The 27,982-nt window shown below is 42.3% G+C and overlaps 1 protein-coding gene across 1 annotated transcript; it reads right to left on the bottom strand.

Moving 5' to 3' along the window:
* Positions 1 to 619: 619 nt before the first annotated feature.
* MACC1 (MET transcriptional regulator MACC1) lies at positions 620 to 26,919 on the bottom strand. Its single transcript, XM_033165756.1, has 5 exons — positions 26,749 to 26,919; positions 15,468 to 15,575; positions 13,074 to 15,124; positions 8,034 to 8,222; positions 620 to 1,419 (listed from the first exon to the last, which is right to left on the bottom strand). The coding sequence occupies exons 2-5, from the start codon at positions 15,565 to 15,567 to the stop codon at positions 1,207 to 1,209; spliced, it is 2,553 nt and encodes an 850-aa protein (XP_033021647.1). The 5' UTR covers positions 15,568 to 15,575; positions 26,749 to 26,919; the 3' UTR covers positions 620 to 1,206.
* Between the last annotated feature and the right edge of the window lie 1,063 nt (positions 26,920 to 27,982).

Below are 27,982 nucleotides of genomic sequence, written 5' to 3'. Positions count from 1 at the left end.
GAGCCTCATAGTCGGAAGTGGATGTTGGAACCACCATGTTATACAAGTTCGGAAACTATGACAGCAGTAGAGCAGATTGCTTTGTGGTTCCTATGCCAGTGGGCAGTTTCCATACAATCATGCACCGACCATGCATTTCATTTGCACTGAGGAGTGGAGAAATGAGCAGAGAACTGACCCTAAGTATATGTCACCACAGTCACAGAATGTCAGTTCTGGATGTGCTTTAGAGCCGAATAAGAAGGCAAGGTCACAGCAAGATGGAGGTGGGGCTCCCATTACCTGGGCATGAGAGATGGGGCTGGTGTGCTGGGGGAAATGAATACAAGACATCCAGAAAAGGGACAGACTACTTTTTCATGAAGAAACGTGGGTCAATAATACAGATACCTGGCAGAGAGGCCTTCAGACAGTCCGTTTCCACTGGAATCCAAACACCCAATGAATACAGTTGTACCTCTGGTTGTGGATGGGATCCGTTCCAGAGCTCCAATCAGATCCTGAGGTTTCCACAACCAGAGAGACTGTTTCTGCGCATGCACACACAGCAGCAGACTGCTTCTGCACATGCACGTGGCGCGGTAGAGCGCTTCTGTGCATGCGGCGAAACACTTCCGGGTTTGCCACTTTCACAACCTGAAGTTTACATTACTCAAGGGTAACGTAAGCCAAGGTGCTACTGCAGTAAAGTAATCAAGGATATATTTACCTTCTACATGTGATGAAACAGCTTTCCCAATTACCTCAGAGCAACCATGTATTCACAAGAGTGCGCAAAGTTTCCCTAACTGGTTCTCTCAAGAATGACAATAGCAGGCATATGGAACAATTTCTAGGTAAAACGCTCTGAATAAGTAATGTAACTATGCTGCCCAGCTCAAATTCCTCCCGGGCTAAACTTCCCCAAAAAATGTGCGGCCCACTGCAAGGCTGTTCAGATTATGACTGCTATACACAAACACCTTTCGAGACATGTTGTTGTAGGGATATGAGTATGAAGGAAAGCAAGGGAAAACTGGTCCTGCTTGAAAAATAAATGACTTGATATTTTCATTTAAAAACGCTTAAGCCCATAAATGCCAGAAGCAATAGGCATAATTTTCACAGGCAGAGGAGCTAAACGGTTCTTGATGCAAATGCTCTCATTTAACTGCTTTGTGTTTCAGGAAGATAATTTCCATGGCGCCTTTCTAAATTAGATGACTTCTAGTCTTCATCCATCTTAGAGAAAGCGCTTGCCTGGAGAACCTCCATGCAGTTGACTAGAATCAGAGCTCCGGTTAATTCTCGCCACTGTTTGGTCACAGGATTCTTCATTTTGTCCAGTGCAGATTGCAGGTCTTGCAACATATCTCTGTAACTGTCCCCATAATGAGCTCCCCAGGTGTACAGAAAATCATACGCCGGTTTCCACATCATCTGCAGTTGAAAACATACCAGGGATCAATTATTATCATTTACATCTTGTTGCCTGGCACTTAAAAATATATCATGAAGGCGCCCAACGAACCTCCCTGTGGAGAGCATTGCACAAAAAGCAAAGTGGCTTACTATATTTTTCAATACAGATTCATGGTAAAATACATAACCCTTTAGAATGCATAGGCAGCAACAATAACATTAAAATCACCAGCTTAAAACTGTAATAACTTAGCCATACCCCAGTTAACTATTCTCATCCATACCCCATACTTATTATCATATTACTATAACTCTAAACATACAGTCAAATATGTCCTCATATTATTAAGTAGGTAACTTTAAAAAAAAAAGTCCGTCCCCCCACAGCATGTTGAAAGGAATTTATGGATTCATTTTTACCAGTCATTAAATCACTAATGAAATTGTCAGCCCCAAGACAATTCTTCCTTCCTCTTTTTATAAGTACTGTATATTCTGGCGTATAAGACTACTTTTTAATCCAGGAAAATCTTCTCAAAAGTCGGGGGTCGTTTTATACGCCGGGTGGAGAATCTGCGGTCGAGTATATCTCAAACTCTATATTTTAACTGGAAAAGTTGGGGGTCGTCTTATACACCCAGTCGTCTTATACGCCGGAAAATACGGTACCGTTTCGGTCTGAGGGGCATTCTGAAAGCAGCTGGTCTGTTTGTTTGTTTTTTAGGCTGCACTTATATAATTTAGGCCGCTTGCCATTGTATTTTAAGTTGCTTAATGTAAAGACAGTGTTATAAATTCAGATATATAAGCTAGGCACCAAATGGCTCCTTAAACCAGGGTTACAATCACCAAAACAAAATTACTAGTTGTAACCCTAGTTTAAGGAGCCATTCGCTGCCTAGCTTATTGTAGGGATTTTCAGTGATTGCTCATGAGTAACCAGCCTGATGCCGAGGTTTCTAAAACTAGGCTTCTTTATTGTGCAGATATGTACAGTGCAGCCACAAAAGTACATCTAGCTCATCCTTTGGCCGGGAATGACTCTTTCCGGTTCTTTGCCCAGCATAAAAGCCGCGGGATGCGGAACCCCCGCCTCCCCCCTCTGCGTCCTCCCCCCCTGCGCAAGTGGGGAGACAGAAGAGGCGCCTCACCTCCAGTCCATGCTTGATGCGAGGGCTCTCCTTCCCTGTCAGAGCCCTGACTCCTACTTGCCCTTCCCGTCTCTCAATCCCCACTAGAGGGATCACTGCCTCTCTCACTGGAGGAAGACGAACTGCTGAGCAGGTGGGGAGGGGGCTTGCGATAGTGAGAAAGCCCTGGCAACCCTTTGCCGTGTGGTGAGGGCAGCACCCTGACACTTATATATCTGAATTTATAACACCGCCTTTACATTAGGAATCATTTGGGGGCTAGACGGCTTAAAAGCTGTATTTTGCAATTCAACTTTCTGGTTCCTGAAATTTGTTCAGATTGTACAGATAAAATATCATGGATGGAATTCTACAGGATGTGCTGTTAGTGTGTGAAAACAGTCAAGATCCAAGGATCCCCAGGCATGCACCTCCAGATGGTGGAGACCTCAGGCGCCCAGGCATCTTCACTTGGTCGCAGGTTGCTGATAGCCAAGTGCAGAACACGTCTGGCACCAGACAAATTTTGAAGGCTGTGTAAAGCGTTTATATTTTATCTGCTGTGTTGTTGTTGATGTTTGCGGGTCTCGTTAACTGTCCTGCTATTTTTTAACTTTTGTAAGCTGTCTTGAACAATTTAATGGAAAAAAGAAGGATAAAAATGCTTTAAATTAAATTGTACTCAATAATGAAATGAATGAAGAGGAATCGATCATGAAATCCCCCTGAGTTGGACCTGGATCGCTGAGCAGCTGATTTTTTTAAATTCCAAATATAGTAATTGATCAATGAATGTTAACATTTTACTCGAGCAGCTCAGATTCTAGTGCAGTTTCCCAAAGTAGGTCATCAGTCCTTGTGGAAAATTTAAAAGAAGCTTAACTGGAAAGGAGAGCGATAATAAGGTCCCAAGTTCAACCACAAGTATCTCTAGATAAGATCTCATCAAGGAAGAACTTGGGAGGCAGAGTGACATTACTGAGCTGAAAAGTTCAACATTCTGACTCATGCAAAGGAGTACTTTAAATTTCTCAACTTATATCTCACATAAAGTACAGGAACCAGTTGAGGGGGCCTGCAACTACTTTTTAGCAACACTAAAAACATATGGACATCACAAGCTCTGGCAACCCAGAAATTATCTTTGATAATAGGGAAGAGCAATTTTAGGAATTAGCAGTTTTTCATAATGAGTACTGGGTCACTGCAGCCTTGCACAGACAAAACTTTTAGGAATTCCTAGTGGAAATTAATTTTATTCCCATTTTGTAGATGTCTACTGGAAGGTGCAACGGCAAACTAAAAAACAACAACACAAAATCAGCACAGAAGATAGCAAAAAGGCAAACAGAAAGCTGTATTGTTCTTGGGGGGGGGGTGTCATTTAAAAATGAGGGGGGTCATTTCAAACATAAACACCGGCAAATCAGAACAGCAGAAAATAATGGATAATTATGGAAGTCATTTTTTAAAAAAATGATGCTCCATCAGAAATTTCTATTTTAAAAACCTACCACCTTTAAAGTAAATCTGAAAACCGCAGATGAAGAGCAAGTTTAGCACCGACAGTAAAGAAGCCAGAACCCTAGTCTCACTGTCAAGCTCTCAAAATGCAGACGGATACTGTAAAAATAACCTTGAACCTGCAGCTTTTGGATCAAATGTTCTCAATTAAGCTCAATTTGCAAATTAAAGAGAGACAAAAGGGGCTTCCTAGATGTCAGTTCTGCAAACGCAGCCTGGCCTGTGAAAGTCAAGAATTTGAGACAGGGTGGAGTGCAATTCATTCTTACCACTGTTTTACTTAACAGCAATTAGGACATGCAGAATGGCAAGAAGTCGTGTAATAGGAGTGTCTGCCCATATAGATTGACTGAATAAGCAAGTGCTATTTTTAAAGTCTCAGAATGCTTGTGAGCTAATGATCACAGCTAGCGATGTTTGGAAAACCTGAATGAAGAACCTGAATTTGTATTCTCTGCTTACTACATGACGATGCTCAAGACCAGATTAGCTTGCAGGAGAGACCTGTCCAAAAGAAACTCTTGCTGTCCCAGTGCTGCCTGCTAAGTTTATGGGGCTTACCAGGGCAGAGGGGCAATTTGCCCAGCTATGCCTCAAACCTGGCCAGTGTTTTGTACTGCTGTGCAGCACAGTAGTAGCCAGCACTGTGCCCTCAGGTGGACTACCATTATACCTGCTAGCTGGGGATGATGGGAGATGGAGTCCAACAGCAACAGGAGGGAACCAGGTTGGCTACTCCAGGTGTAACCGGCAAGCGTGAACCGTAAAGACATTGGGGTGTTGGAAGACATGGTTGTGGTAAACTCCTTCAATAAAGATAGGGAACGAGCTTTAAAACAACCTCTGTATGTGGTAGCAACTGCTAATATCCAGGAGAAAGGACTCTTAATAATGTGAAAGGAAAACCTGTGACCACTTCTCCCTCACCCAGAGGATCAAAGAAAGGATGAGCCATATTGGAAACAAACCTGGAATTTAATTTAAACACACATGATGAGGGTTAAAGCTTGATGGTTACGCTGATAAGGCATGCCACTTCATTTCAGCCAAAAACCTTTTATAGAAGCAATTAAGAACTTTATTTAAAATTGGACTTTAAACCGGTTTCTAATTAAACCGATTCCTCCCAGAATGGGTTTTCGTTCTCCTAAACCAAGAAAACACTTTCAGGCCCATTTTAGAATTTTATCCTTCCCCTCAGGGAAATAATTGGGGCTGCCCTGCCTGCCTAGCAAACCGCCCCAACGCCCAGCTAATCCCTAGCCATGACCCAGCGAAGCCCAATTGGACCGTTTAACAGTCCACTCCCTCCTGATTGGTGGACACTCCACCCAGCCCTGATTGGCTGCAGAAGAAGACCCAGCTGGATGGAATCATCATCTGTTGTGAAGCAGATTTATGTTGTGAACTGCCCTGAGATCTACAGATGAAGAGGTGTGGCTATACAAATTTAATTCATTAATTAATTGTAATATCAAAATGAATTATTTAGGAACAAATGAATAGCGCTGCCAGATAAGGCCTATGTTGTGTCTAGTCCAGCATCTCATTCTCACAGTGGCTGCCCATATGCTTCTGGGATGCCTACAAGCAGGAGCAAATAAAAACCGTATTCTGTTCACTTGTGATTCACTGCAACTGGTATTCAGGGCTATATGGCCTCCATCCATGGAGGTAGAAGATAGTATTCATGGAGGATCAGAATATTTTAAAGCACTGTGTGCTGGATTATCATACTATGTATGTTTTGCACATTAAACTATTATTGTAATAATATGTATTTTATTTTATTTCTTTTGCAGCACTGCGAGCCGCTTTGGGCACATTTATGTGGGAAAGCAGCCTACAGGTGAAACTAATACAAAAATTAAAAAAGCATTAGAGTATCTCGTCTGCAAAGTGGGATCTGCCACACAAGGCTGCTGTAAGAATTGAGTAAGGAAAGAAGTGCTATTACAGAACCTGACCCTCCTTTGGGAAAGTCCAAGCTATAAATAAACACAGGGAAAATGAAAACACTGCGCACAGAGTTATCAAATTCCTGCACGTTGCATGCTGACAGACAAAGAGGCAGCTATTTGGTTGTTGTGAATATTTCATTTAACTTCTAACTTGACAGCTTAATATCACTGTGGCAGCTGAGATGAGATTTCTAAGGCTGCTCGTGATGAATGATTCCAAATAAAAACAAACATAACCATAAGAAAAAGAGAGAGGATGATAGGACCACTGCAAAATCAAGTACCACCTCCCCCCCCCCTTTTTGACAAAGAGTACTTTACGCAAGATTTCACCTACCGGTAGGTTATCTTTGCCTGTAGGATTTTAATTTTTGTCTTATTTAAGTGCAAGTCCAAGTCACATATCAGAGAACTATATGAAAAATCTGTTAACTCAAAGAACAAGCCAAGGTGGCCAACAATCAAAATTAAATACAAGCCAAAAGAAATAGATTCAAAAAACGAGGTGAATATTCTGACCTCTTTTCTATTATGGGAACTAGTGGGTTTTAGTGGGTATGCTGAGCAATGTACAGGCAAAAATTTGAATGTCAAAGTATACTGAAATTCTCAAAGTTTTGCACTGCTTCCTGTTTGAATTATTAACTGCATTGTATGTTCATGTGACTTGCTAGTTTAGCTGTCATTGTCCTCCAACAATATCTACACATTTTCATATTTTGTTGGGATACCAAGCCAAAATCATCTGCGGGTAAAGGCCAGTGTTAATGGAAATTTTTATATAGCTTCATTGACAAATATGAAACAATCCAAAACATGTTTACTCAGAACTCACCAGAACTCAGTGTACCTTATCCTAGATAAAATATGCACAGGACTGCAGGCTTAGGTACTTTGCATTGCAGAATGTATCTTTACACTTAAACCCTCAGGATGACTCCATTTAAATTCTCTAGAGAAGCAATTTAAATGTTTAATCCAATATTTGGTCTCCATCAACTTGATGAGCCTTGTCTCTTTGGGTGGGCTTTGAGAAATGGCTTTGAGCAATTTTGTGTCATATTATTATAACACAGACAAGAATTATGGGGGGGGGAGGGAGAGAGAGAGAGAGATGTTTAGGACTGAAGAGAGGCAGTTTCATGAGTGTATAGACCAATTCTGTTTTCACCACGTTTGATGGGTATTATATCATTTAAGAAACAACAACAACAATTTATTATTTACCCCACCCATCTGGCTGGGTTTACCCAGCCACTCTGGGCAGCTCCCAACAGAATAAAGTGGTACCTCTGGTTACGAACAGGATCTGTTCCGGAGCCCCGTTCGTAACCCGTGACGTGCGTAACCTGAAGCGCCGCATCTGCACATGTGCGCGATGCGATTCTGCACTTCTGCACATGCGAGTGACGTCATTTGACGCGTCTGCACATGCGTGAACCGCCGAACCCAGAAGTAATGTGTTCCATTATTCCTGGGTTCGGCGCGTTCATAACCCGTGTTGTACGCATCCTGAAGCATTCATAACAAGAGGTACAACTGTATGAAAAACACAATAAAACATCAAACATTAGAAACTTCCCTGAACAGGGCTGCCTTTAGATGTCTTCTAAAGGTTGTATGGTTACTAACCTCCTTGACATCTGTTGGGAGGGCGTTCCACAGGGTGGGCGCCACCACTGAGAAGGTCCTCCGCCTTGTTCCCTATAACTTCGCCCTCGGAGCTGGACCTCAGTGTCCAGGCTGAACGATGCAGGTGGAGACGCTCCTTCAGGTATAGTGGGCCGAGGGCATTTAGAGCTTTAAAGGTCAGCACCAACACTTTGAATTGTGCTTGGAAAACCTATGCAACCCTGTTTGACCAGAGGCAATGGTGGGACAAAAGGAATGTGTACACGTACACCCCAAGGCAAGCAATGCCATTTTATAAGTCAGTTATAAAAACAATGGCCTGTATTCAGCCTGAAAAGCTCTGGTGGCAAAAGAGCACAGTGAAAGAAAGTGAAAGAAGTCTCACCTCTGGAGGGACATCTCCATTTGTGCCCCGGTGGGGAGTTTCATAAGCTTCGATTTGTTGCTTTGTGAGTCGTGCTAATTTTTCCGCTAGCTCTCTCCAGCCTTTCCCAAGCTTCACAGCAGACGTAAAAATGACTGTGTCTTGCGTGATGCGTGCAAGTAATCCTTGGCAATCCAGCTTCAGTAGGGCCTGCAACCACAAGTACGATGATTATGTTCTCAAGCAACTATGAATAACAATTAATTATAGCTGGCTTGTGCAACTATTTGAAGCAATACGGAAACGAGTACTTAAACTTATGCTAAATATTCCACTAGTGTTCCAGAAGTGGCTTTTTTTACATGTGGAGAAAGATCACATAAAAATGTGGAAATGATTAGGTAAGGAGTCATCATGAAAACTGAATGAAATGCTATTTGAATGCAGTCTTAAGTCCATTGATTTCAACGGGTCCTCCTTTATGTGTTACTTAGTCACATACATATATTTATTTAAATATTGAAAGCCACACTCCTGTAGAAATTATAACAAGGCAAGGCATAAGATTAAAAACACAATATGCCAAAATAGCCAAAGCGAAAAGAACATATCATTAAAAATTAGTTGGTTAAAAAAAAAAAAGATTTCAAAGACCTGATTGAACAGTTTTTAAAAGACGTTTGAAAGAAAGCAGGGATGACTGCTGTCGAACAAAGATCATGGAGCAAGGAGTTCCACAGAGCAGGTTCTGCTCACACAGAAGTCTTGGTCCCTGGTAAAGGCCTGTTAAATCTAAAGGGCAGGGGCACAAAATGTGCCCCATCTGAAGGCTTCAGTGATCAAAGCAGAGTATAAGAAATCTGGTGGTCTTCAAGGTATTTTTGGCTCCAAGTTGAGCAGGGCTTTGTAAATCTTGCGCCTGGCAGCAAAACAATAGATACACTGGAATAATTATTACCATTTTTACTAACCCCTGGTAAATCTGTAGCAATTCTCTTTCCCTAGAACAATTAGCCTAGGAGCCAGATTTAAAAGGAAATCTGAACTAATTAGTTTTTTCCAGATTTATCCCTATGCTGCCAAAAATGGTATACTGTTCCCAGAAAGAAGAGTATGATTTTATATAAATGTCAGTCTTAGGACCGCACAATCAATAATAGAGTTTACTCATTATTCCTGATTACAGATATTTAGGACAGTCCTGCCTATAGTCATTAACCAGGGAAAAGACCGTCTGAAATTACTGAAAATTCCATCCTGAGCAATTACTTTAGAACTAGACTGCAGCAGGATAAAATCTGCTTAGGAAAAGAAAAGAAATGTATGTGCGTATTGTGGCCCATTTGTATAATCATTTTTCACAGAAGAAAAGCCAGTAACTGGTGACTTCTCGCTCTCAGCCCTTTTTACTTGAGCGTCCTTTTAAAATGCTCGGGTTTATGTAAATGCAATCGCTTTGCTCTGCTGGCCCAAAACTGAACAAAACAAATGACATTCCATCTGAGACAAGAAAATATCTCTTCTGCTTTGCCCTTAAAATGTTATTTTATTTACAATATTTATATACAGTTGTACCTTGGAAGTCAAACAGAATCCGTTCCGGAAGTCTGTTCAACTTCCAAAATGTTCAAAAACCAAAATGCGGCTTCTGATTGGCTGCAGGATGCTCCTGCAGCCAATCGGAAGCCGCAGAAGCCCCGTCGGATGTTCGGCTTCCAAAAATAGTTCACAAACTGGAACACTCACTTCCAGGTTTGCGGCGTTCGGGAGCCAAAATATTCGAGAACTAAGCTGTTCGAAAACCAAGGTATGATTGTACTACCATTAAAAATAAAAAAATCACAGCAGCTTACAACTAACCAATTATGCAAGGTTTAAGTAGGAATCTCTGGCTCTCCAGAAGTTGTTGAATTCTCATTTCCTCAGTTGGTTTGAGTGTGGTGCTGATAACGCCAAGGTTGCAGGTTCGGTCCCACTATGGGACAGCTGCATATCCTACACCAAGATGGAAACTTGATCCTCTAACATGGTTGTTTCAGGAAGAGACACAGAAACAATGGATTCATAGAAGATCTTTGGAAGAAGTATGGGCTGCTGCATTTTAACATTGCTTTCCTCACAAGGAGGCCACCCAAAAAGTGTTTCTGCACAGGTCAAAGGTGGGCACTGCACATACTGACCATAACAGATCATATGCTGGTCTGATCCTATGCAGCATCTCCACACCATCTCCATCCTATGTACAATCACATGTATCAATTATATTCTCAGTCATTTAAGATGCTGCAGCTCTTTGGCAGAAAGCTGCCATTGTAAAAAAACAACAACAAACAAACAAAAAGGTACTTCAAGTTTTAACGAGAACTACATCTGTATAATGACTCTGAAAATACAGCCTCAGGGAAGAAGCTGGAAGCAAGAGACGTAACTTTTACCTGCAAGTCCATGTTTAAAATTGCAGCTGCAGAGAACTAGTGAAAAGTCCTTAAGCGGTAGAATATATATATCTTGACAGTGACAAAACCCATGACTTCCAGTGCTTGCTATTTTTAATCTAAAGGACTTCTGTTATTTTGGGCAGCTTGCTAATGAGCAACGTGTCATCACAGAAATAGGACTAAGATTTAAAAGGTTTGTGTTCAAAACCAGCATTTCCCAACCTGGTGCCTTCTAGATGCTTTGAACCACAATGTCTATTATTATTATTATTATTATTATTATTATTATTATTATTATTATTATTATTATTTCTCCTTCTTCCTTGACAGGGACTCTAGGTGGCTTACAGATAAAATAAGAACAGCTAAAAACATGGGGGTGGGACACACAATCATTAAATAAACATTGACCATGCTGGACCTATGCTTCTTTTCTGAATCATGTAACACTGGTTCAGCATTGACTGACAGACGTGGTTTAGTCATGCTGGCCACATGACCCAGAAATCTGCCTGTGGACAAATGCCGGCTCCCTTGGCCTGAAAGTGAGATGAGCGCCACAACCTCATAGTCGCCTTTGACTAGACAACCATCCAGGGGTCCTTTACCTTTACCTTTAAGCCAGCAAAAGGGATGGGATAACTCAAACCCTTTTCTAAAGGCTTCCTTTCCCTCTGTCAGGCTCAGCTAGCAGTAGCCCTGCTCTTGAACAGAGTTTTCGATCTGGCTTGCTTCATGCCAGCTTCTTGCATATTGTGTATACAAATTTAATAAGCAAACAAATAAACAAAATAGGATTGCTCCCTTAGTCAATAGAGAAAGAATAATCCCTCTAGCTATTACACTTTTGAAGTACAAGAAAGTACCATAAAGTCATTGCAACACTGCCAGGCAAACCTTTTAAGTACACTTCCTTGCAAACCGAAGTGCTACAGTAAAGATTCTTGTTTCTCTACCAATAAATACATTAACTGAATGCAATTATCAGGCTGATACTGAAAATTTAAGGAGAAATCTTCATTATGAAGGAAGACTGCTTGCAGCTACAACCGCGCAACGAGAAAAGTCAGGGGGAAACCCAGATAAGGGGAGACACCCTCAAAACAACTTTCAGGAGGAACAGCACTCTGCATTCAGCCTTCCTGGTGCAGCTGGACTACCGGCTATGCTGGTTGGGGTGAAGAGGAGCTTGAGCCCAACAATGTCCAGAGGGCACCAGGTTGGGAAATGCTGCTCTACATTGAGCAAAGTGCTGAGATGCAGGAAGAACTTCAGTTCCAGCTAGAAAGCATTTGCAATGCCAGTGCTGCTGAGAGTAGAGATTGCAGGGTGGTAAAGGGCTCTGGCCTTCTCTCCCATCAGCTGATCATCAGGACGCACAGCTATCTTTAAGGTCCCCCAAATATTTCCACCTAGGATTCTGAAGGGTTATGGCAGGAATTCTACCATAGGGATAAAGGAAGAGTTGGCTGGCATTTATGTTTTCCAGGAGATGGGAGGTGGACCGCACCAGAGGTAGCCAACACCATGTTCTCCAGATGCTTATTTATTATTGCATTTACAGGGTGAGTATTTTAAAAGAGGCACCATGGAACATGTGTATTCTGTATCCACAGGGCCTCTTTTAAAGGACTCACCCTGTATATCAAGGACTTCAAGGTACCATACATGGCTCCATGTTATACTCACAACAACCCTGTGAGAAAGGCTGAAAGTTGGTGACTGGCCCAAGGTCACCCAGTGAGCTTAATGGCAGAGTAGAGATTTGAACCCTGGTTTCCTAGAGCCTATTCCAACACCCTAACTGCTACACCATGCTGGGTTCCCCAGTGTACTGGACTCAAACTCCCATCAGTCCCAGCTAGACAGCATGGCTAATGGTCAGGGATGATGGGAGTTACAGTCTAACAACAACTGAAGTACAGTACACCCTGTTGGCTCTCACACTTCCAAGCTTTCATAAGGAACTAGGCAGGCTCTTATAAGTTAATAAAAAAACTAGAGATCAACAGTGTGTTTTTGCCCCACAGCTTCTACATAATTTCAACATTAAGTGAACATTTTCACAACCAGCTTTGTTCAGACATCTCGGTCAGGATCCAACAAGCCTATAAAGGAGCGCGTGAGAGAACTACGTACAGAGCCAAGAAATTCTTTAAACGTTTCCATTGCAGATGCAGCTCACACGGCTAAAAAACCCATTTTTCCTACTAAAATAGCTTTGCTGGATCACAGTCTTTTCACCTGCCTGCAGGCCTTGAGGTGGAGAAGGATAACCATAATCCCAACAAATTAGCTAAACCAATTATTGCTCATTTGGGCCTCACATAAACAAAGGCCACATTCCCACCATGCATTTAAAGCACTATGGTACCACTTTAAACAGTCATGGCTTCCCCCAAAGAATTCTGGGGAATTATCCTTTGTTACGGGTGGTGAGAGTTGCTAGGAGAAACCCCCCCCCCCATTTCCCTCACAGAACTACAATTTCCAGAGTGATTTACGGTAACTGTCAGTCCTCCCTCCCAGGGATCTCTGAGAAATGTACAGTAGCTCTGTGAGAATAGGGGTCAAATGTTTTGTGTGAATGTGGCCTAACAGGGCACATCCAAGCAGTACTTACAACAGACAGTTCATACAGGAAACGCCTTGTATTTCTGTTAGCATGGCAGACTTCCTTGAGCTTCTTCACAACGTAGGCTACTTTTTCTGATTCTTTGTCAGCTTGTACGTCACTGAAAGCATCCAAAGACATGTGCGAAAATCCAAGGGCATCAGCTAAAGCTTTCCAATCATTCATTTTCTCCGATACCGTGGATAAGATTGCTGCGTAGATATAAGTCAGCTTTCTAAAAGGCAATGCAATTTGCTCAAGGAGGCTTTTGGTTGTGATTGTGCTATCATCAATATCCATAGCTTGGTCTTTGGCTATCACTTTGACATTTTTGCAGTGTACGAGGCCAACTTTTCTTCTAAGAACGCCCACGTACCATTCTTTTATTTTAGCCTGTCCGATGGCTTTCACCTTATCTTCGCCAAGAAGCGCTATTGTGTCACCTTTAAAATATTCCAGAAAATAGTCGATTTTATTTTGACGCAACACTGTCTTCAAAGCTACGCCATATCTGGCAACGTGTAAAGCTTTGTCCTGAAAAATTGGATATTTAATTGTTGGCGTTGACAGCAGTGGTGCAGAGTTGACCGCCTTGCGTCTTTCTAATCGGTTTGGGTTGTTGAACACCCCAGTTAATGGCTTTGGAGCTGGCTCAGGGGTTGTGATGTAAAACTGGCACACCAGGTTGTTGTTTGGGACTTTCACCTGGACACGGAAGACAAATAGATGTATTTTCCTTCTGTTGATTATAGAAAATGGGAAGTGTTGGTGAATCACTTCGCCGCCCCCTTTCAGTATCCCTTCTTTAATTTCTTTCCTCTGATCCTCTTCCTTCACCTCAAAATCAGGGTCACAAGAGGCCACAAAAATATTGAGATCTTGTGGCTTCTCGAGTGCAAATGTATGCTTTCCCCAGAGCTGGAAAACCACTGGGGGCATGCTCTTTCCACCCTTTTTAATGTCACATACTGTAAGTTTCTCTGGAACATAGTTGTGGCCAAACAGGGCAAATACAACTGTGAAAGAAGGGTGGATATGTTTGGGTCCATAAATCCCAACCGAGAGCTTTCTGTGTATATACTCCCAAGCACTTGCAGGTGAATTAACTGTATTGGTTTGGGCTACAGCCACAATGTACATCAAGTGATTGAGGTCTGTCAGCTTGACTTGGATAGTGTCTTTATAGATGTAAGAGTTGTTTATTCTTTCAAATGGACCCTCTTTAGTGAAACCACATAGACACACAATTTCAGTCATAACCTGACTGAAAGGGTCCTTCTTCACCTCGGCTGCAATTTTCATTTCTAGCAAAATGGCTTCTGTGGTATTGAGGTTACTTAATGTCAGTTCAACCAGTGGGCTCACAGTGGTCGAAAACTCATGGTTAAGTGATGGTGGGGAGTCAAGGATTGCCTGTAAGCCAACCTCTTGAAATTCTCCAAAGGCTACGTGGCCTTCAGGGAAATGAACCGCAATCTCCGAGTCAGGAAGCTGCACTGAGCCGCCTTCATGGCTCACTTTGCAAGCTATATGGGTTTCTACAGATTGGGTTTGGGCCCAGCCCGGACTCTGATTTATCGCATTCAAATCCAGGCAAGATCGGGCCAGCTGCCTTTGATTCAACCATGCTATCTTATAGGCTTCACGATCATTCTGAAGAGGTTCACTGTTTGGAGGCAGGATATGGTTAGACGGTGCCTTGCTAGGGAGTTCAAATGTCTTGGTCCCTACAATATCCAAAAGATCTGAAACACTCCGAGATTTTGCCGATCTCCTGGAAGATTTGCGAAGAAAAAGATAATCAAGATTCAATTCATCTCCAGATGAAGCAGCAGAGTCTCTGTTATTTAGATCTCTAAAAAATAAATAGGGGTCTTCTTTTAAGATAGATATGTGCTTGTCACTTTTTTCTCTGTTGTTTGACTGAGCTACGTCGTCCAAAAAAGGATTGGATGCTGACAGTACATTCCAAAAAGGATTGGTCTTAAATGCTCCAGGGACACGTTGCTTAAATTCTTCAGACCAATGGGACTTCAGCTCCAGTTCATTTTCTCTGTCATCTGTTAAAAAGAAGAAAACGAAGTTAAGTATGGCGACTTTATATTTACTGTCTTCTACCTAATACTCTACATTTGTCAACATACTTCAGTTTCCCTTACATTAACTAAAAATACCAGGTGCAGTATGTTGTTTTTATTTTGATTATATATTTTGTGGTTTTATATTTTGATTTTGTTCTCTGAACCACCCTGAGACCTCCGGGTATAGGGCACTATATAAATTCAATAATAATAATAATAATAATAATAATAATAATAATAATAATATAAGCCAAGCATTTATCAAGCAAATGTAGATTCCGATCAGAACTCTGCTTAAGAAGGTAGGATGCTAGCAACATACCTGTCCAATCATTTCTTGCAGGGCTGCCGTCATCCAAGTCAACCAGACATCCCTCTGACTTACTCCATGAAATCTCCTTTATATGACAGGATGCAGACATCTTCCTTCCTAAAAGATTTAAGACAAGTTGCTTTACTAACCAATAAATGTTTTAGAACCACAAGGCATAAATCGTAATCAAAGTCCAGAAAGAAATGGCTAAGGAATTCTTCGCATTAACTTCACAATGGGGAGGCATGGATAGTCACCTATTTGAGTTTAGGCTCACTTACCTGGGAGGAAGCCCCATTGAATTCAACAGGACTTACACCTGAGTAGACATGGTTAAGACTGCAAGTCATGTTGTGTGGGCTGTTTATCCCTGCACAATCTTTCAAAGTAATTTCCTCTCCATGCATAGAGGGAGGAATTACAATAACAGAATCAGATTTCGCTCCCCTTCCCGGTGCCAGATTGCCCACTTGCTGAATGTCTGTACAGGCTGTGTGCTTATAAAGTCCCATAGGCACGTGCAGGGCCGTCTTTAGCATATGCGCTGCTGGGGTGCAGAGATTTGCCCAGCGCCCCCAAATTTATTTAATTTTGCGTGCATGGCGCCATTGAGAATGACAAGCGCCACCGCTAGCGTGGCACATCTTTGGTAAATGAGCACACAAAGTTGAAAGTCCTTTAGTGAAACAGTAGGTGTACATTTCGGTAATACCTAGGTATATATGTATTTTGTTTTTCTAGCTTGATCAAAATTATTTATTATTTCATAATAGGTAGATAGTTAAGAGCTTAGGCAGCTTCTGCGCCTGGGTGCCCCGCACCCCTTGCACCCCCGGGTAAAGATGGCACTGGGTACGTGTTCTTGTTGCCACATAGAAAGAAGGGACCTGATTTGCCAATTCAGTCTTAGCATCCAAAGTAAAGATTGTGTGTAGAGAGAGTATAATGTCAGCCCAGTTAAAATGATTCTCTCGGATACTGCCTGCTTGCAAAATTTACAGAAGCAAACACAGAATGCTATTCCTACAAAAATGCTGTTTGAATTTTCAATACATTTTTGTCTGGAAATGTAAACACTAGATTAGGCAATTAATTCCAGCCTCTTAAGAGTGATACTCTATAAAAGGGCACTCAAAGATTCCAAAACACTGAGACAGCCTTATCATTTAAGTTCTCCAAACACAGAACTTAATACCCTTGCCAGAAAAGGTGTGTATTTAATAGACAAGAAGGGTGGCACAAGGGTGTTTTGTTTAATCCGAATGCAGGTCAGTAAGCAGGGAGAGAAATGCACCCTTTGTTTTATCTAACAAATTTTGCAGCATACACTGTACAATGTGACCTTTCATAAGTTTGTGTTTAAAACATAGAATCATAGATGAAACAGAAAGTAGTTCCACATACTGGTGTTTCAGTATGGTTTTTATTATTATTATTTCAGGGATTTATATACTAACTGCCCTGCATAATATGTATACCAGGATAGTTTACAATAAAACACAGCAAAACAATTACCGGTAGAAATGCACTAAAAGTGCCCAAAAAACACTACCAGTGTTTTAGATATATGTAAAAAGTGGTTTAAAAGCCAGGGAGTGTTTTAAAAAAGGTATTACAGATTAAACAATATAGGCAGCAGGAATATGCTTTTTGGGTTGCTACAGTTGAAAAGGGACTCTGCCCACCTGTATAACTGTGATAGATATGTTGCCATCCCAATACAGCACCCCAATACAGTGGTACCTCTGGTTGCAAACAGGATCCGTTCCGGAGCCCCGTTCGCAACCTAAAAGGTCTGCAATCTGAAGCACCGCGTCTGCACATGTGCGTGATGCAATTCAGCGCTTCTGCGCGATGCAATTCAGCGCTTCTGCGCATGCGCGTGGTGTCATTTTGCACATCTGCACATGCCAACCCTGGAAGTAACCCATTCCGGTACTTCTGGGTTTGGCATGTTCGTAACCCGTGACGAACACAACCTGAAGCAATCGCAACCAGAGGTACGACTGTATATGGAAGCATGTCTTATGACTTGGAAACACCAGCTTCCGTTTGAACTGGGAGTATGCACCAACCATATTATTCACCTCAGGATTTGATTAAGTGCTTTGGAAAAACAGATCAATTCACCTCGGATCCATTTGGAGGCTGCCTGATTCAGTTCAGGTTCAAAACCCAGTTTGGCAGAATAAGAAATTTATGCTCCCCCATTTACTATTACGGAGAAATAAAAAATGGTTACATTCCCCCCCTTTTTGATATAATTTGATGAAAATGGCTGGAAATATTTGCTTGTTTGTTTGTTATATTGCATAACACCTAAGAAATTCCAGAAGAACAGTGCAGTGGCTTGTTGCTGTTGTTGCTGGGCCCCTTTTAAATGCAATTGTTGTCTTTTAGATAATAATCAATAACTCTCTTCTTTTTTGGCTGAATTGGACAAAACTTCCATGAACGGCAGCACCCTCTGAGGGAAGGAACAAAGCCAAATTTCTGAAGGTCACTAGCAGTAGTTTCTTCTGCAAGGAAAGCCTTTGCCAGTTTGGGATTTATTTGTTTATTTTAATCACTTAATACCCTTCTATTGCTTTGTGAAGCAATTTAGATGAAAATTGCATACATTAGAGAGATACCACTAGGTATCATGTATTACAGGTAGTGGGGCTAGATTACCCCCAGGGTCCCTTCCAACTCCACAATTCTATGATTCTACGTAAGAAACCTGCAAAATTTCTGAAGTATATAGATGCAGGGATTTTTTTGTGTTAGACATTTTTAAAGTTGACCGGGGTTGAGAATTAAAAGAGACTGGCTTCCTTCCCTGTGGTTTTGTAGGCGATGATTTTAGTATGAAAATGGCATATGTCACAGAAGCGCCTCTAAGAAAATAACCTGCAGAATTTCTGTAAAATAGAAAAAGGAGCAGGGAGTCATTATGAATGTGGGAGGGGAGAAAAAGAGCTTCAGATCAGAGCTCTGCTCAACTGGCACCCCAACTCACGGCAACTCAGGCAGTGTACACATTGCTGGCTTAAAACACAACCTGGCTTATAACACAACATGGTTTCCCCCATTTTTTTCCTGTGCCTTGGTTTTCCCTACTCAGCTGTTTACTTCTATAAAATGGCATTTGAAGGAAGTAGTGTTGGGGCCAAGAGCTTGAAAAGGGTGTGTGGCCCATATTTCTCTGTGACAGAACTGTTTTCTCCTCATTTCTTTTAGTGTGAGAAAGCAGCCAGTTATTAGCTAGTCTCTTTACAGGAGACTGAGCTACATGCTCTATAAAAGTAATAAATGCCAATTTAAACTGCTTGTGGCTGACAAAAAAGAGAGCTTTTTACACTATTCATGCACTTGAGAGCATCCTTAGGGCATTTCTTGGGAGACTAGCTAGCATGACATTTAAAGAGTTTACCTCAGAAAGCTGCGCACACTGCTCAGCTTGTTTTCTGGTTCCTTGGTGAACTTTTAAAATACACAGCAATTTTAAATGCTCTATTTCACTATCCTGGGGTTTAAAAATATATATGTATATTTGAATCACCTTTATGTTTTACTCATATGTTTCTAATATTATACTGCTCGACATTCAGTAAACATATTGGCCTAATAAACAAAACTCCTGAAAGGATTGACAGGGGGGAAATGGGAATCAATAGTTTCAGGGGCGCATTACCCAAAGAGAGGATTTAAGCATTGAACTTTTCGGTTTGATGGGTACTACTGGGCTGACAAGCTTGCTAAAAAAAAAAAACCAAGGGAAAGGAAAACATTGTCTCTCAGTGAAATATATTTCAGATCTAACCAGTGAAGCCACGTTTTGCCACCACAGCAGCAAAATCCCCCAGTGCATTACAAAATAATCTTTGTTTTCCTCAGCAACAGAAGATAATGTAGCGTGAGGTATTGCTACAGATTATTCTGACTAAGGTGTCCAGACCATGGGAGGCAGTTACATGCTGCATCTGTTTTTCAATGCTACATTTATCTGGTGATTGCCTTTTCCAGTCTTAGCTCTTATGCTTTCGGAGCCTAGATAGCCGTTAGGCTTGTTCTAATTTCTCCAGGTAGCAAATTCCCTTCGAGTTCCTGTATCATGATTTCTGATTCTGCCCGAAGCAGAAATGGATGGATGTTGATTGGACAAGAGCAAGCAAGTATTGACCACAAAGTGCATAAAACTACAGGATACCAAGAAACAAAACTCAGTCCACCCTAATAATTCCTGATGATATGGCAAGAAAAGCCAAAATCACCTTTTAAAACCATCGTAAGATCTACAGTGGTACCTTGCGTTACAAACGCCTCAGGTTACAAACGCTTCAGGTTACAAACTCCGCTAACCTGGAAGAGTTACCTCGAGTTGAGAACTTTGCCCCAGGATGAGAACGAAAGCAGCAAGAGGCCCCCATTAGTGAAAGCACGCCTCAGGTTAAGAATGGTTTTGGGTTAAGAACGGACCTCCAGAACGAATTAAGTTCGTAACTATTGGTACCACTGTACTAGAATTGCACAGGATTGAGTAGAACACTGCAAATGTTGCACTTGGTAGCTAATGATATTATTTTGCGTCTCTGCCAATATGTTCCTAATAAAGACATTGCTTAAGTAAGCATTTACAACTGACAAGTTAGCATTTACGCTGACGGATTCAAAGCTGGCACGCTAAATGCAGCCTGAAAATATAGGAGCCTTGCAGCAAGGAGACAGCCCAGCCCTGACTTCCAAAGAGGCTCCTGGTCTAGACATATGGCATGCTGAGGTGTCATGTTGCATGCAGGTGGAGGTGTGCCGTGTTAAAACCCTAAAATACTGCAAATGAAATAAAAAAGCACAGTGGGGAGAAAAGTTCTATTCCAGTTGCACTCTCTACAATGCTAGCACTGGATTTGCATGGATTTCTTTCTATGTGCTTTGCCCATCCTTGGGTCCCCCAAACGTTGTTGGGCTACATCTGGGGACTGGAGGTTGGGAAAGGCTGATAATGCAATTCCACACCTCCAGTTCACCTGTTCTATCATCTCGGGATTTTTCTTCCTCATTCTGCTGCATGTGTTGAAGCCAGTGGACCTCCTCCCTCCTCTCTATTTATTAACAGTTTAGAACAGCTCAGATGAAGGGAGGCGTGCGGAAGGAAGTAAGAGCTGGAGAAGAAGAGGATTTGGTCCTTACTCCTCATCTTTGCCTCATCTTCCTTCTTGTCCCCCCAAGTCAGAGATGTGAACACTGGGCCCTTACAGATGTTGCTGGGACTCCAACACCCATCATCCCTGACTGTTGGCCATGCTTGTGAAGGCTAATCAGAGTTGAGAGTCCAGCAACACCTGGAGGGTCACAAGTTCCCCATCCCTGCCCTAAGCAGATCCATAAATGTAGGCCACTTTTGAGGGAACTGGGGATGACTGGAGAGAGGGGGGCAAATGGCAAGTTCCTCCTCCACCATCTTCTAGGGATGCCAAGTATATCAGCTGGCAGGACTCCTATCAATAAAAAATACAAACGTTTCCTGGGATGGAGATACAATGAAAAGCTATACTTGTTTAATTTTCACCTGCTACAAACAAACATACCACAAAAAGATATATGGTAACCCCACTTATTGAATATTCCCGCCTCACTCTCCACCCATCCTCTTGACTCTCTTCCTCGCCAGTGACATGGATCTTCTTGAAAATTTTATGACTAGAAAATTTCCTAGGCCAATTGGGCTAATTTGCATTGGAATTTTTTTTGAGGGCGGGGTCTAACTCAGCATGCTTATTTTACTTGCCTTTAATGAACAAAGCTAACAACTCTGAAACTGCCAAACTTGCCTAACATTGTATTTGCAATTGGCACCCATTCGTTGTTAATGACGAACTTATGAAATCAAAAAGTACCCATGGAAAAATACAGCACTGGCAAAATTTCTGTGGGAAATTCTGTCCCATATCACTGTTCCTCCCCCAGCCACTTCGGGAAGTTCAGGCAACACAACCCACCAGTTCTTTCATTGCTTTTAAACCTTTATTGCTTTTCATTAGAACTGAAAATCATTGCCTCTTAAATATAAATTGAACAGGAATGCTACAGCTCAGTAGCTTTAAAGCCAGTCGCTGACAATCCCACAGTCGCCTGCACTCTATCAAGGCTTTTTGTAGAGTAAATTTATCTTCACAAAAAAATGGACAGTTGAGCGTGATTTGTATCTGCTTTTACAGCCTATTTCCCGATTGTGCTTCACATTTCAGAAATATATACCTCTGTAGAATCTTTTGAAAAAGTCTGAGGATGCTGGATGGTCACCCTGGGTGTTCTGAACTCACGGGAACCTAACAAGCCTTCCACTTGGAGCAAAGGACACCAGCTGATATTTTGTCAGAATGGTGAAAACGAAGAGGAACGTTCCCTGGCTGAGAACCAAGCTTCCTTGCCAATAGCAATGAATATCATAACAGTGCAAGTTCAGTACATGCCTGTACAATCAGTCATACAGAAAGAGTAAAACACAGTCTGCCATTAAATATGCTGTACCGTGCTGAAATTTGGAGGGATATGGTTGTGTAATGAAACTAAGACAGTGCCACTCAAGTCTGAGATGAGGAAAGACCTGACTGTATTAAACAGTTCGAAATATGCATGCAACGGGTGGGTTGCCTTAAGGCAGCGATGGGGACCTTAAATGTTGAACTCCAACTCCCTGATGATTGGCCATGATGGCAGGGGCTGATGGGAGTTGGAGTCTGGCATCTGAGGGGGTGAGGCACAGGATCTCCATCTCTGTCTCAGTGTCTTAATGAAAGATAATATAGTGGTACCTCGGTTTATGAACTTAATCTGTTCCAGAAGTCCGTTCTTAAACTGAGGCGTGCTTTCCCTAATGAGGCCTCCTGCCGCCAGTGCCCTTCCACCGTTTGGCTTCCGTTCTTAGACCGAGGTAAAGTTCACAAACTGGAACACTACTTCCAGTTTTGCAGAGTTCTTAAACCTAATAGTTCGTAAACAGGGCTGTTCTTAAACCGAGGTACCACTGTATACACTATCCTTTTGAAAGGCCACTCAGTTACCTAGTCCAGGTTCCTTTCAGTCGGCAATATTTTTCTTAAGAAAAGGTACCAATAAATACTATGGGTAAATCTCACTTGTTGCCACACAAGGTACATTCATGACAAACATTCACAATTTCATCACATGCATTAATTTCATCACATAAAAATCAAGGTATGAATTGGCAATTATTTTCTTAGGGGTAAGGTCATGGAACTGAAGAGAAACTATCAACAACTTTTTCAGTAGTGAAGAATAACTTCATTAGGTAATTAGAATATCAAGGGGCTCCCCACTAACTCCCAAAACTATGAAGAACTGCCACAGAGATTCAACTAATCCACCTCAGGGTTGTATTAATATTAAGTGTTGTTGTAGCTGCTGCTTTTTACCCTGCCTTTTTCCTGACAGGCAGCTTACAGATAAAAAATAATAACAGCTAGAAAAATAAGGGGGGGGACACAATAATTTAAAAACAATCAAACATTGGTAGAATTAAGACACACTACACACAAAAAAAAAAAAATCTGTTAAAACCATACATATACCTATGTGAAAGAGATGAATCACACATCTACCAGTACTTTACCAAACAGATATCCTTAGAAAATACTCAAACTGCACTAATAGAGGCTGTGCAGGTGTCCACGCATATATATATATACCATGATCAACACCAATCATTTTTTTTTAACGTAACACCATGACCAGATCTAGTCTGGAGCAAGCACTGTGCCGAGAGGGTTGTGCGACTTAACCCAAAGAAGGTATGTGTCAAAACCAAGATTGAAAAAACACCATTAATAAATCTAAGTTTTGATAGGATTATGAGAAAAGTCTAAAAAGCCTGAAATGTAACACAGAAGCCAATTAAAATTGCTATAACTAAAGTGCAGAATAAAGCACTTAGGGAAGAAATAACTCAAATGCAAGGCAGACACTGAACAGCTGGGAATTAACCAAAGCCTCTCTGAAAACTCAAGCACCGTAATGGGCAATTTAATGAGGGTGTCTACTGAGTGCAAAGCTCAGGCAGAGAAGCGATTAAAGGAGGGAATGGCTTTTAAATATGAAAGTTTTGCGTCTATTACAGTTTATAAATTGATAATATAATCCCATTTTGACCCGTTAATGTATTTATTACAAAATAATATTTTACAAGTAATTGGCAGAAGAAAAGGGATTACAGGAAGCGTAGAAAGCAGTAAGGTTTCTAAATTGCTAGGCAGAAAAACCTGCAACTATGAGTGAGGATAGGGCCATTTATAATTAGAAGACAAAAACCTGTCAAAAAAGGACTATGCTAGCTTAACTGTATTCCCCCCCCCCATCTCTTCCCTCACCAGCTTTTCTTACAGTGAATTAATAGCCTCTCCATCATTATAAAGAAGAGAAAGCTATGTTCAATAAGACGACTAACACAGCATCTAATTACCGGTAGTATTTTGAGCAAACTGCTACAGGATACTGTCGAATTAGCTTAGCAAATGCAGCGGTGTCCATCCAATTTTAAATAGCTATGAGGTAAACTTCAAGGCCAGTCATCATTTAGCCTCAGGGTAAACTGTGGTTCGACATAATTTTGTGCACAAGCTCTAATGCAGTTTGTATATCACAGTGAGAAAGGCTGTGTACAGTAGTTTATCGTAACCAACTTGCTGCATCTGGTCCAGAGGCTTCCAAATTTAGTTAGATAATCCCAATCTGACAGCTGCTGAAGAAGATTGGGAGTCCAGACCCACCAGCAGTTCAAGCCACCAACATTTCGATGACTGAAAAAGTTGCAGTGCTGGATAACACATAGGACCATACGTATCCTACCACTAACAGGGACGCGGGTGGCGCTGTGGTCTAAACCACAGAGCCTAGGGCTTGCTGATCAGAAGGTCGGAGGTTTGAATCCCCACGACGGGGTGAGCTCCCGTTGCTCGGTCCCTGCTCCTGCCAACCTCGCAGTTCAAAAGCAAGTCAAAGTGCAAGTAGATAAATAGGTACCGCTCCGGCAGGAAGGTAAATGGCATTTCTGTGTGCTGCTCTGGTTCGCATGACCCGGAAGCTATACGCCGGCTTCCTCGGCCAGTAAAGCGAGATGAGCGCCGCAACCCCAGAGTCATCCACAACTGGACCTAATGGTCAGGGGTCCCTTTACTTTTATCCTACCACTGGCAGGATCCCAGCCAGTGGTAACTCAAATAAAGCCCCCAAAGGCAGTTTGCAGGACTGAGCCAGCCCAGAATTCTCTGAATGTACTGCCCTCCACCCCAGGCAGTGTGAACAGTAAAACAGCCTAAGCAATGGTGACTGCCCAGCTAGAGTTTGGATTGCAAGTTGCAAGCTATCCTTTATATGTATACAATGTTGAACTCCATTACAGTGGTACCTCTGGTTATGTGCTTAATTCGTTCTGGAGGTCCTTTCTTAACCTGAAACTGTTCTTAACCTGAAGCACCACTTTAGCTAATGGGACCTCCCGCTGCCGCTGCGCCACCAGAGCACGATTTCTGTTCTTATCCTGAAGCAAAGTTCTTAACCTGAAGCGTTATTTCTGGGTTAGCAGAGTATGCAACCTGAAGCGTATGTAACCTGAGGTACCACTGTATATTCCTGTGGGTTGGTTCCAAAGTGGCCCAAGCAGAAGAGGAAGGCACTTCAGCTTGGGCAGGGAACATAAGCTGCCTTATGCCAACTGGTTCATCTAGCTCAGTCTATGTTAGCTGGCAGCAGCTCTCCGGGGTTTTAAACAAGGGACGTTCCCAGCCCTACCAGATGCCATGAATGTTCTGCATGCAAAGCAGATAGTCTACCATTGATCTATGGCCATCACCAAGGGGAGGCTCTCAGTTTCTGCTGCCTCCTCCAGTGACATCCTTCTATACCCCACACTGCTCTCATAGGTTTCCCAACACATAAATGTGGTTTTTCACAGGACAGGTGGTTCAAAAAAAATAACATAAAAAAGAACCATCCCACAAATGGAACTCAACTCACATTGAATTGGATGTAAATATTTGTATCTCCAGTTTCAAGTGATTCATCCTTTTAAAGCTTTGGGCCAAAAAGTACAACTGCTACAAACACATACTGCATCCTCATACTTCAGATTCTGGCCTATCAATCATTTCACATTCTGGCCCATCAATCAACCAGTTCAAATTCTCTCATCAGTCAAAAGTCCTGCTTTATATCATTAAAACCTTTTAGCAAAGAATCCCACACACACTTTGTTCTTTATGCTATAGGCCATATGTAATCCACTACCATGACATTTGGATTGAGTCACATCCTGTAAAAGATATGGCTAGGATTAGGAATAAGATGTATAATTGAATGTTTCCTTCTTTTGTGATGTAAGGCAAAGGATAGCAGACCTCAGAACTGTCATTTTACCCAGGACTGAGTTGTGCTAGACTCCTCATAAAAGCAGTTATCGGGGCACTGTTTCGACCAGTTTTGAAGCTAACCCTTCCACAGAATTGATGTTTAACATGTCAGGGGGCTCTTAACCACATTTGTAGGTTATCACCCGATGTCTTCTGCTGGAAGTCAGCAGGGACTACTTTATCTCTGAAATGGCTCCACCGCTTACATGGGCCAAGAGCCCTGTAACAAGAAAAGATTCAAGCCAAGAAGCTAATGGACTAAAAAGCAAAAGTGCCCTGGGAGTGTATGAAACCTTGTAAATTGCTCTGAGTTTAAAAATTAGTTCTCCCACTGATACAAACATCAGAAATGTTTTTATAAAATGGGGGGTGATGCCCACAGGCAGGGGGGGCCAACTTGAATAAAATATTGGGGTATTCCCCCCCCCGCATTATTGATCACATGATCGATCACAGCATTGGGTAATCGATCACATAATGCAGTACGCACACACCATTTGAGTGGCAGTGCCCATCAGTTTTGGGGAGGGCGGTCCCCTCATATATTTTATGAGTGGGTGAGTGAGTGGGTGGGTGGAACGAAGGGACCTCGGCACCTAGGAGTCGGCTCCAATGCCCACATGGAAACAGCAGGATAAACTTTCCCCAGATTTAGGGGCGCGATGGCAGAGAAAGCTCCTTCTTAGTTTAAGATAAAATGTGGCTCGGATGCTGAGGCTGTACAGGCGTTGTGCCCATTTTTAAAAGAAAGGGGGAAAGATGGTCGCAGATCGCGATCGGATCCACCCCGCATGCAAATCTGTCCTTATCTCCGTTGTCTCCCCAACAACATCTCCCCCTTCACCTGAACTTTGAAACTTTAAGGTGAAACAAAACCCACCTACCTCTGGTCCTTTCTCCCTTCAAATCCGCAGCAGCTGCTTATCCCAAGGGCATTGCTTTGGAGACAAGCGTGTGCTAAAGCGCTATTGGGGATCCCATGCTGGCTTGAAATTAAAAAAAAAAAAAGAAACAGTGAACAGGTTAGGAATTCTAATTAGAAGACACACCTTCTGTTTGTGGGTTGGAGACAGCAAGGCTTTCTGGGACTCTGAGTTCCGATGCAGCCTCGTAATTCCTACTGGAAGAAAAAATGAACTACATTACCCATAAGTCCATTCGACTCACCTGGGCCTCCACCTGAAACTAGGAAAGCTGGTCCAGCCGCCTGAGTTTCACCTGAGGGCGGGAGAGAGAGAAAGAGGGGGAGTGCAGTCGGGCTCTGGATTTTGTTTTCTTCGGAGTTTGCTCGGCTTGGCCCTGCTGTGGCCGAATGGGAATTAAAGAGCAGCCTAGAGAGGAAATAACAGAGTTGAGGAATGCTGGGGCGAATTATTTGCTTTTTAGCGCCTAGATTTCAAAGCTGTGAGAGCTTTAAAAATAGCCTCGAAACCTGAAAGACCAGATTCTGGATAGGAGAAACTCTGAGCTGTCGGCAGGCAGATAAGCTGGGGTGGCACAATGTTTTAGTTGTTGAGTATAGAAGAAATAGGGAAATACCACTAAAGGAAAACAAAAGAACCCGTCAACCCCTGTGACGTCTTAAGAGGTGGTGCAGGAGAGGTTGGAGACATGACTGGTGCTGGTGGTTGCAAAAAATAAATAAATCATTATTTCATTCATTCGTTCATTCATTCTAAGATTTATATCCCTCTTTTTCTCCAAGGTGCTCAATGTAGTGCTCATGGTTTTCCACCTTTCTATTTTATCTGCACAATAACCCTGTGAGGTAGCTTCAGGCTGAAAGACTGTGACCAGCCCAAGGTCACACAGTATGGCTGAGTGAGGATTTGAACTCTGAACTCCCAGGTCCTAGTCTGACCCCTTAGCCGCAACTTTGCACTACCCCATACTGTCCCAGCTTTTGGAGACTGAAAACCGGGGCATGTCTCTTCTGAAGCCTGCTCCTGGGTAACTCACGTGCCTCGTGCCTCACTGTCACCCCGAAAAGGGCCTTGTTCCAGGGCAAGAGCGCAGCGTGAGAGTGTGGCACCCAAAATGGCAGGTATGCTACCAGCACAATGCACTTTTCATTAAGGTGCGAATGCTATGCCTCTCCCATTCAGTTTTTATCCCGGC

This window comes from Lacerta agilis, chromosome 12 (assembly GCF_009819535.1).
Source record: "Lacerta agilis isolate rLacAgi1 chromosome 12, rLacAgi1.pri, whole genome shotgun sequence".
Taxonomy (NCBI): Eukaryota; Metazoa; Chordata; class Lepidosauria; order Squamata; family Lacertidae; genus Lacerta; species Lacerta agilis.
The sequence above is the reverse complement of the archived record's forward strand: the minus strand, read 5'-3'. Positions and strand labels throughout refer to the sequence as shown.

What these genes read in the sequence shown, in the direction of transcription:
- MACC1 (XM_033165756.1), bottom strand. Translation starts at nt 15,567, where the DNA reads ATGTCTGCATCCTGTCATATAAAGGAGATTTCATGGAGTAAGTCAGAG. An exon ending in TCCTGTATGAACTGTCTGTT is followed by an intron (nt 8,223 to 13,073) that starts GTAAGTACTGCT and finishes TTGTGGTTGCAG; the next exon opens with GCCCTACTGAAGCTGGATTG. An exon ending in ATGGAGATGTCCCTCCAGAG is followed by an intron (nt 1,420 to 8,033) that starts GTGAGACTTCTT and finishes TTTCAACTGCAG; the next exon opens with ATGATGTGGAAACCGGCGTA.